The 10,790-nt window shown below is 48.5% G+C and overlaps 1 protein-coding gene across 6 annotated transcripts in view; it reads right to left on the reverse strand.

The window, feature by feature from the left end:
- The window catches only part of LOC138162331 (zinc finger protein ZFP2-like), a 22,586-nt gene extending 21,075 nt beyond the window's left edge, over positions 1-1,511 (reverse strand). For 5 of the 6 annotated variants that reach the window (XM_069089395.1, XM_069089394.1, XM_069089391.1 and 2 more), the window contains exon 1: positions 1,377-1,511. In XM_069089395.1, the coding sequence (XP_068945496.1) occupies positions 1,377-1,511 (135 nt within the window). Of the gene's footprint in view, positions 1-1,359 lie in introns of all 6 variants that reach the window. The other variant, XM_069089396.1, reaches the window with a different exon arrangement.
- Positions 1,512-10,790: the final 9,279 nt, after the last annotated feature.

Consider the following 10,790-nt stretch of genomic DNA (forward strand, 5'->3'; position numbering starts at 1 on the left):
GGCTTAGCCTTGCTGATGGAGGAGTCAGGAGGAGGCTTAGCCTTGCTAATGGAGGAGTCAGGAGGAGGAGGAGGAGGCTTAGCCTTGATGTCAGGAGAAGTAGTCTTGAGGATGGGGGACTCAAACCTGATGATGGGGGGGATGAGCCCTGAAGACTCAACTTTGAGGATGTGGGGGTGAACAGGGAGGTAGGAACTGGCCATGGAAGGGGTGGGAAGATGAGGCTCAGCCTTGATGAAAGAGGGGTGAGGCTGGGTCTGAGTCTTGATGATGACAGGAGCATGAGGAGGGGGATCAGCCCTGATGATGGAGGGGTAAGCGACAGGCTCATTCCGGGGGACCGGGGCACGAGGCGGGGTCAGAACAGTGATGAAGTAGGGCCGGGATGCGATCGCAGACATGGCCTTGGTCTCTTGGCTGGGGCGCTTGAGCATGGACTTCAAGGTCGGGGCTTTGGCTCGAGGAGAGGGCTGGGACCTTCTCTTTAAGCTGCCCAGAGTGGGCGAGCGAGAAGGGGAATCCAGGCAGACCGAGGGAGGGACAGCCCGCGGGCTGGCGAGGGGCTCCCGCTGGTTTCCCGAGGTGACGATGGCCTGAGGGAGGGCAGGGGGGTCCCACGGGCTCCCTCCCGCGATGACCGCCCGCAGGTTCGGACGCGTCTCCAAGGGGGCGGCGGGGGCCTCACGGACCGGCACAGCTGGGGGTGCCGGGTGGCTGGGCAGGGGGAGGGGGGGCCTGGAGGGCGGGGCTCCCACGATGGCTGGCAGGCTGGGAGGGGGCTCGTCCACCTCCACCACGGTCGGACTGACCACGGGGTCCGAGCCCACCACCATGGGAGGCGTGGCCGGGGGGTCGGCGGGCAGAGTGCCCGGCGGCGGGGGCGGGGGCTCGCATGACAGGATAGTGGGGATCTTCGGTGGGCTTCTGGAGAGGACAATGGAGGGCCAGGTCTGCGGACCGGGGGCACGGGGGATGGGCCACGGCTGGGCCGGGAGCTCGGCCCGAAGGAAGAAGGTGGGCTGTGCTCGGGGCACTAAGGTGGTGAGGCCGGGATGGTGCGGCCGGTTCTGGGGGCAGAAGATGAGAGGGCGGGAAGGGGGCTCGTTGCAGAAGATGGTGGGCCGCGGGGCGACCTCAGGGCTGAAGACCAGCGAGGGGTGGGCGATGGCCTTGGGGATGAGCACGATGGGAGGTGGCGCAGGCGGCCCCGGGAGCGGCGGCTTCTTCTCCGCCATGGCCCCGAGTCGCCTGCACCGTTACAGAGTGTGGGGGTGGGGGAAGGGGGAGGGGGGGGCAAGGGCCAGAAAGCGCGCGCCAGCCCGCTCAGGGTCGGGGGTCAGGGGCGGGGTCAGCGAATACCTGGCGGAAGAGAGTACCTGGGAGCCGCCTCCTCCCAGCGGCTGCCGCCTTCTCCGGAAATGGACCCGGCCGGATGGGCAGCGCGCCTGCGCGAGAGCCGCGCAAAGACTACAATTCCCAGAAGTCTCCGCTTCCCGCAGGCCAACCTCCATTTGCCCCTTTCCCACCCCCTTCCTCTTAACGGCTGTCTCCATAGCAATTGCCTCAGCCTCGCCCGCCCCGCCCTGCTGTACCTCCAGGGCTAGGAGGGAGGCGGGGCCTGCTCGAGCTGAAGCCGTGGGGGCGGAGCCAACCACTAACCCCCCTCCTCTAAGCCTCCTTGGGCGTCAATTTCACCATCCGTAAAATAAGGGCACCGCCTGCAAATCTTTGAAGTCCATTCTGTATGTCCGTGGGAAGAGAGGCAGCGTAAGCGAGGCGCTGTGTTCAGCACCAGCCTTAGGCACTTGCCAGACGCTTGACCCATCGTCTGCCTCAGTTCCCTCCACCGTAAAGTGGAGGCAATAATGGCACCTTCCTCCTAGGGTGGTTGTGAGCCTCATAGGAGATAATCTTTGTTATGATTTGTTGAGACAAATGTTTTATAGGATTAATTATTAATATCATTATGGTCATTGTTTTTACGTTATTAATATTATTTTTATGGTAATTGTTTTTATACGTTACTGAAAGGGATGAACAAAGCCAATTCCATCTTGGACCGTGTTGAATGTAGAACTGACTTTGTTCTTTGGATGTCATACAGATGGTGGCATTTTTGATTTTGTGTCCCCAGAACACAACTTACACATAGTGATTTCATGGGGGGGGAGCGGAACCCCAAGCTTCCGAGTGTGGGGGAACATGGCCCCTCCCTGCATAAGCAGATAACTTTCTTCGTATTTTGTTCGAATAAAATTTGTAACATTTCCCTTTTACAGTACAAATCTTAAACTAGAATAACAGGTACATATTTATGGGGGGGGGGAACATTACCCGTTTTCCAACATGTGATATCAAAAACTGGACAAAGAGAACCTAACAGGGATTTATTTTATTTGTTTAGAAAAGAGGAAGAGGAGTCAAGTTGCCCTCAGCACTGATCCTGTACACACACAGCACAGAGTTTTTTTTTTTTTTTTTAAATAGGTTTGGGGGAAGAGGGCACTGTCAAGCCAAAGTGGGAAAACATTGAGGGTGTTATAACATTTTGCACTATGTCTACATTCTAAAAGTGTGCGGTGCTAAGCATCCTTGGGTTTTTATAAGTCAGTTGTAAATGTAATTTGGCAGTTATAAATATAAATGGCATATAATTGGTCAAAATAACGTTTAGTCATTATTTTGGTTTCATTTTCATTGGTGGCGAATTTCCTCTTTTCATTTTTGATACTGGTAATTTGGTTTTCTTTTTTTTAAATCAAATTAACCAATAGTTTATCCATTTTGTTGTTTTGTGAAACTAACTCCTAGTTTTATTTATAGCTTAAATGCATTTTTAATTTAAATTTTATTCATCTCTTCTTTGATGTTCAGAATTTCTAGTGGTGTTTAAAATTGAGGATTTTTGATTTGCTTTTCCTTTTTTTTTATTTGTTTTGTATGCCCAATTCATTGATTTGCTCTTTCTTTTATTGATGTACATATTTAGAGACATAGCTTTCCCCTTGAGTACTGCTTTGGCTGCATCTCATAAATGTTAGTATGTTGTCTCATATGTTGTCATTCACTTTAATAAACTTATGGTTCCAATGATTTTTCTTTGACCCACTCATTTTTTAGGATTAGATTATTTAGTTTCCAATTAATTTTTAATCTATGCTGCCATGGACCTTTATTGAATGTAATTTTTATTGCATTATGGTCTGAAAAGGGTGCATTTAGTATTTCTGCTTTTCTACATTTGATTCTGAGTAATTTATAACCTAATACCTAATAATGTGTAATTATGACCAATAATACTCATTTTTTGTGATGTTGCATTGTATAGCTAAAAGGAAGGCATAGTCCTTCTATTCCCATTCAATTTTCTCCAGAGATCTATCATATCTAACTTTTCTAACATTCTAGTCATCTCCTTAACTTCTTTCTTATTTTGTAGCTAGATTTAGCTAGCTCTGAGAGGGGAATGTTGAAGTCCCCCACTAGTATATTCTTCCTATTTCCTTACATAATTGTTATAACTTTTCCTTTAAGAATTTGAATATTATACCATATGGTGCATATATGTTTAGTGTTGATATCACTTCATTGTCCATGCTGTGTTTAGCCCTTCCCTGCTTATCTCTTTTATTTAGGTCTGTTTTTGCTTTGTTGTGTCTGAGATTATGACTGCTATTCTTGTCTTTTTTGTTTTTTCGCTTCAGCTGAAGTATATTAGATTCTGTCCTAGCCTCTTATTTTAATTCTGTGTGTATCTCTCTGTCTCAAGTGTGTTTCTTGTAAAGAACATACTGTTGGCTTCTGGTTTTTGATCAATTTTGCGATCAGCTTCTATTTTATGGATGAGTGTATCCCACTCACATTCACAACTATGATGACTGTACATTTCCCTCCATTCAATTTTCTTCTGTTTATCCTTCTCTCTCCCTATTATAAAGTCTCTTTTGCTTCTATCTTCCTTTATCCTTCCTTCCTAAAAGAAGTTTCTGACTTACTTCCTTTATCTTCCCTCCCTTTTGCCTCCCCCTCCCCCCCAATCTTTTCACATTCTCTTATCCCCTTTCCCTCTTGTATGTGTGTGTTTGTGTAATATATTTTCCTCTTTGAGCCAATTTAGATGAGAAGTTTAAGTGTTGCCTTCCCTACACTTTTCCCCTCTATTGTAAAAACTCTTCTTTGCATGCCTCTTTTATGTGAAATAATTTCCACCATTCTTTCTCTCCCTTTCCCCTTCTCCCAGGGTATCTCTCTTTCTCACATATCCATTTTTTTCCACATCATCCCAACATAATCAACTCATCCCTGCACCCTCTGATGATATAGAAACCTTCCAACTATTCTTAGTTCTTAGAAGTTACATGTACCATCTTCCCATATAAAATGTAAACAGTTTAACTTTATCGAGTCCCTTATGATTTCTCTTTCATTTTTATCTTTTTATGTTTCCATTGAGTTTTGTATTTGAAAATTAAATTTTCTATTCAGTTCTGTTCTTTTCATTTAGAAACGCATAAAAGTCATTTATTTCATTAACTATCCATTTTTTCCCTTCAAGGCTTATTCTCTGTTTTGTTGGGTGTGTTATTCTTAATTGTAATACTAGTCTTTTTGGCTTCTGGAATATATTTCAAGCCTTCTGTTCCTTTAATGTGGTAGCTGCTAAATCTGATGTGATCCTGACTGTGGCTATAATATTTGATTATTTTCTTTCTTGCTGCTTGAAGTATTTTCTCTTTAACCTGGAAGCCCTTGAATTTAGCTATAACATTCGTGGGAATTTTCATTTTGGGATGTCTTTCAGGTGGTGATCAGTGAATTCTTTCAATTCCTATTTTACCCTCTAGTTCTAGGATATCAGGGAAGTTTTTTTTTTTTTAAATAATTTCTTGAAATATGTCCAGGCTCTTTCTCTGATTATGAATTTCAGGCAGTCCAATAATTCTCAAATTAGTTCTCAATCTATTTTGCAGGGCAGTTTTTTCTGATGAGATATTTCACATTTTTTCTATTTTTTTCCCTGATGTTTCATGGAGTCACTAGCTTCCACTCGCTGAATTCTAATTTTTAAGGAATTATTTTCTTCAGTATTTTTTGTGCCTCTTTTATCAAACTCTTACTTGTCTTTTCATCATTTTCTTCCCTTGCTCTTATTTCTTTACTTAAATTTTTTTCTATCATTCTTATTTGATTTTGAAAATATATTTGCTTTAGCTCTTCCTGTATTTCTTGTTGAATCTGTGTCCAAGTCACATTTTTTTTTCCTTTGAGGCTTTGCTTTTAGCTGTTTTAACTTCATTATCTTCTTGAGCTCGAGTCTTGATCTTTCTTGATATCAGCATAACTTTTTATGGTTAGGCTCTTTTTGTTGTTGTTTTCTCATTTTTCCTGCACAGCCTATTTTGTCACTGAATTTATGTGTGTGCATGGATGGGGACTTTCCAAAGCTTTAGGCTGTTTTTTGCACTGCTGTTTTCAAAGCTAATTCTGGGGGGTTGGAAGTTTTAGGTGCTTCAAAGATGGTGTCACATAGAGGAAAGTGTGGTCACTGCTCTCTTGGTTTGTGCCCTGGTCCTTAACCAGGAAACATTCCCAATCTCTTGGGATTGCAATTAATATTGCCCCTCAAGTTCTCTGATCCTTTGTGACCAAAAATGCTCCTCCCCCGCCTTGAACCATGACCCAGAAGTGGTTACAGGCAATGGAGTTGCCCAACATCTTTCAGTCTGCCCAATTTTAGCTCACTCTAATCTCTGTCCGACTAGTTGCCATCTCTGGTTTGAGGGCTCCCTAAGGTGCCATTGCTTCTATCACCACTACCTAATCCCAACACTGGTGTTGCATCCACATGAACTCCACACCAGCCCCCAGATCTCTCTCTCTCTCTCTCTAACCTCCTAAATCGTCTTGGGCTGGAAGAATGTCCCCCTGGCGTTTTGTTGGCTCTGCCACTCCAGAATTCAATTTGCGGCATTATTTTAAAGCTGTTTGGAGGGGAAGGCTGTGAGAGGCTGGCTGTTTCCTCTGCTCCGCCACCGTGGCCCCACCTGCTGCTATCTTGTTTTCAACCACAGCTTCCCTTTTGGAATGTTTGCCTCCCGGTAACTAAGAATCAAAGGTGGGGCAGAGCAGGTCTGCAGAGGCGGCCAGCGCTTCGGCTGTGCTGAGCGGCGGATGAAAATCCCAACGTTCTCATCACTTCCCGGGTACCACGTTGGTGGCTCTGACTCTCTGCCTTCTTCTGGGCTCCTCGGCTCCCCCTCCCCCCAACGCCCTTCCAGGCGCCCGCACTTCCGCCCAGTCCCCCCAGATCTCATCTCCCAGCTCCGCGGCCTCTCCCCGACTCCCCTCACTTCCTCCATCCCTGCCAGCCCCACCCCTTCCTCCAACCCAAAGCCATCCTCCGCTGAGCCCCTCACCCTCCCACTCCAGAATAAACTCCTGTGGCGCCCTGGCCTTCAAGATGAAACTGAGGCATCATCGCGCTTTAGACAATAACAACGGTTTGCGAAGCGCTTTACAATAACAGCAATCTTGTGTAGTGGCTGCTATTGGTCCCACTTTACTCACGAAAAGAGTTCCCGGCTCAGAGGCTCTCTCTAAGGACACCTCCGCCACGGGGCGGGTCCTCGGGCACGAGACCCCGCCCCCTTGGGCACCCGCCTCCTGATTGGTGCCTCCAGAGAGCCTTCCCGCCCCCTCCCTCCAAGGCCTGGCATGTCAGAGAAAAGCGGAAGCGCGTATTTCCGAGGGCTTCTGGGAGTTGTAGTTCTCGGGCTCCGAGGCGCCCTGAAGTACCCACAAGAGGGGGCTTTACGGGGGGGGGGGGGGGAATGCCCGCGCAGGCGCGCCGCCATCTCTCGCCTAGCCCGCTGCTGGCCGCCTCGCTCCACGAGGACCCCGAGGCTCGGTCGGACGGAGGCGGCAGGTAGCGTTCGGCCAGGGCGGCGGCTGCTGCAGTTCCTGGGAAGGGTTGGTTGGTTGGGTTTTTTTTGCGTGGAGGCTGCCGGTGATGATGCTGTGAGGGCGGGCCGGAGAGGCGGAGTCCACCAGCTGGCTCGTGGGAGTTCGTAGGAGCCTCGCTCTGGGAGGGCGCTCGCTCTCTGAGCAGGCAGGGGCATGAGTTGGGGGTTGTATGAGGACACCTTGGATTTGGCTACTGCGAACTTCCGTCTGCGCAGGCGCACGGCGATCGGCTCGCAGGAGGGTCCTGTATGAGAGCTGGAGGCTTGGCGCAGGACGGTGCACTGTCTGCGCAGGCGCGTGGAGTGACGCTGGGGGGAGGGGGGAAGGAGAGGAGGAAAAGGTAAAATCTGCTCCCTGCCTGGGCTGCTGGTCCCGCCTCACCTGCCGGAGCTGGTGTCACCATCGCTTCCCTGGGCCTCAGAGGGGAATGGCCCCTGAGGCCCCTTCCAGCTGCAGAATGCGGAGTGGGCTCTGGAGCGCCCGGGGCAGCCTGCGGTCTCAGGGCTGTGTTCTTAAGTGCGTGCTATAAAATCGCGGAGGGCGCCAGTCACGCCGAAATAGTCATCCAGAGATTGGACCCCTGAGGGAGCGCCCGAACCTGTGCTCCAGGCACTCGGCCTCCCTGAGCCTCCGTTTCCTCTTCTGTAAATAAAGGAATTCCGAGACAGAGGGCTCGCTTCACGGTGTCTGTGACCTGGGGCGGGGGCAGATCACGTGCCTGTTTGCGTTCACCTCTTCCTGAAATGGGTGGCTTCCAAAAACCAGTATTTTGAGATGAGAGGGAGGAGGAGAGAGGAAAGAAGGGAAGGGAAAAGTGTGTGTGAGAGAGAGAGAGAATGTGTCAGAGAAGGACTCGTTTGGGGGAGGGGTGAGAGCCCTCTTCACGTTTGTCTTTGTGAAGGAAAAACCCGATATTGTGGCTTTTATTTGTATCTGAAAAGAGTCTGGAGGATGCTCAAAAGAAAAAAAAACGTTGCTGGAATCAGATGAGGTACTCTGGGAAGTGTAAAGGTGTTATCCTGAATGTTAGCTATGGTGTGTGTCAGAACTCGTGTGCTTGTGTCTGTGTGTCAGGGAAGAAATAGTCATCTCTAAGTGTCAAGGAGATGCCTTATGTTTATTATGCATGTGTGCTTGTGTAGGGGATAGGAGTCCCTGTTATTGTGTGTGTCTATATTTGAGAGAATCGGTAACATATTAGAGTGCCTACTGTGTGCCCAGTGCTGTGCTGAGCACTGGAGATACAAAGAGGCAAAAGACAGTCCCTCCCCTCGAGAAGCAAGAAGACCAGAGCCACTGGAGTGTAGGCTATGTGGAAGGGAGTCAGAATCTGAGAAAGAGCCAGGTCACAAAGGATTTTAAAAACCAAAACAAGGATTTTATATTTGATTTGATCTTGGAGGTGTTAGGGAGCCACTGGAGTTAATTGAATGAGGAGAGGTGGTTTGATATGGGGAGATGGACTGGAGTGGAGAGAAACCTGAGGCAGGTTTATGCAGTGGTCCAGAAATGAGGTGCTAGGGGCCTGCCGCAGGGTGGGAGCAGTGTAGGTGGCTTATTGGGGAGATGGTGCAGGGGCAAAATGGACAGGAGATGCTGCAGGGGTGAAGTGGACAGGAGATGCTGCAGGGGCGAAATGGACAGGAGATACTGCAGGGGCCTGCGAAATGGACAGGAGATGCTGCGGGGCGAAGTGGACAGGAGATGCTGTGGGGCGAAGTGGACAGGCTTTTTGGCAACAGCTTGGAGGTGGTGGGGAGCTGGGAGGGGAGTGAGAGATAATGAGTCTAGGATGACCCTAGGGTTCCAAGACAGGGCCCCAGGGAGTACGGTGGTACCCTCAACAGCAATAAGGTAGTTATAAAGAATGAAGGATTTAGGGGAACAGAAAGGGAAAGGAACAGACCTGTTATGGGTGAGACAGTGTGCTAAGCACTTTATAAGTATCTCTTTTGAGCCTCACATTCACCTTGAGGTTGGTGCTATTATTATCATCCCCATTTTAATGTTATGGAAACTGAGGCAGACAGAAGTTAAATGACTTGCCTAGGGTCACACGGCTAATAAGTGTCTGTGGCCAGATTTGACTTAGTTCTTTCTGACTCCAGGACCAATGCTCTTAACTACTGTACCACCAGCTGCCTCTGAAAGATAATGAGTTCAGTTTGTGACATGTTGTATTTTAGATGTCTGTGGGACATCCAGTTCATGATGCAATACCAAAGGTCAACAGAGAGGTTAAGTAGATGACACTTAAAACCATGGGATCAGATGAAATAGCATTGAGGGAGAGGAGAATAGGACCCCTGGGGACTCTCACAGAACTGGATGAAAATCTAGCAAAGCAAATGAAGTAGGAGTGATCCGATAGGTAGGAAGAGAACCAGGAGAGAGTGGTGCTCAGGAAACTTAGAGAGAAGAGGAAAGGGTGATCAGGGGAATGAGGACTGAGAAAAGGCCATTGGATTTGGCAACTAGGAGAGAGCAGTTTGGGTTGAAGGATGAGACCTGAAGCCAAGCTGGAGAGGGTTAAAAGAGAAGAGTGAGAGGACAGGAAGTGGAGGCAGGTATTGAAGAAGGCCTGCTCAAAGAGATTAGTCATAAAAGGGAAGAGGGAGAGGACTATAGTGGGTTGGGATGGATAGGTCCACTGAGGGTTTTTTGAGGATGGAGGAGCCAGCAGAAAGGGAGAGACTGAAGAGAAGTGAGAAAGTGAAGACAGAGGGGCTTCTGCTGGAGAAGACAAGATACAATGACACCCCATGTGTACAGAAAGAGGTTGGCCTTGGCAAGGGAAGGACCTCATCTACGTAGGAGAGGAAGAGAGATGGTAGAAGGCTTCCAAGTATTGTTTGATGGGAACAAGTGGAAAAGAGAGAGCTCTGGGTGAATGGCCTCAGTTTTTCAGTGAAATATGAAGCAAGATTCTTAGCTGAGAGGGTGGAAGGAGGGGTAGCTTTGAGGGGTTGTGGAGGAATGAGAAGGTCTGGGAGAGCATCTGAGATGGACGAGGCACTTAGGGGGAGGTATGAAGGGATTGGCTCAGCTATAACATGAGGCAACATAAATGACATTACTTTTACGTATTTAATATATATTTGTAATGGGCCCAGTCAGCACAGTTTCATGATTTTCCCCAGCTTCATTCAGAAGCACATGACTAGAAGCAAAGGCAGTGCATGGTGGGAGTGGTCCGAGGTTGAGGCTGGGCAGGGTTTAAGGTTCATCCAAGCTCCCATAGGATATAGGGACAAGGCACTTGAGAGAAGAGGATAGTGTAGAATTGCATTAGTTTGGCAAGAGTCGAGATGGGGCAGGGAGGAGAGCATAGCTCGTGCAGGGGTCGTGGTCAGGGAAGGGACGGAGGGATCTGGCCTTTGGGAGTCTTGGGGAGAACAGGGACTGCAAGGCAGAGAGAGACGCGAGGTGACATGATTGTGATCAGTAAGGGAATTTCAGTTTGTGAACATGGAAGCAGAACAGTTGTGGGTGACGGCAGAATCGAGGGTATGGCCACCTTGGTGGGTAGTTGAGACGGGATCTTTGTCCTCACTAAGCTTACAGTCTATAGTATTGGAGATATGATAGGTTCACAGACGATTATTATATGAGGAGAGAAGAGAAGGGGGCTGAGGGGAGGAGAGAGAAACTGACAAATCATCTAGGAAAACTTGAGGAGGGTGAATGCCTTTCAGCTCAGGGGAGCAGGGATGGATTTAGTGAGGAGGTGGCCTGTCATCATATAATCATGCCTTTAGAGCTGGAAGGAACCATAAGTCAATCCTCTCTCCCTCTCTCTCTGTCTCTCTGTCTCTCTCTGTCTCTCT

Source organism: Petaurus breviceps, unplaced genomic scaffold, assembly GCF_028583685.1.
Source record: "Petaurus breviceps papuanus isolate PSGF00001 unplaced genomic scaffold, PetGlider_PUasm1.0 186, whole genome shotgun sequence".
NCBI lineage: Eukaryota > Metazoa > Chordata > Mammalia > Diprotodontia > Petauridae > Petaurus > Petaurus breviceps.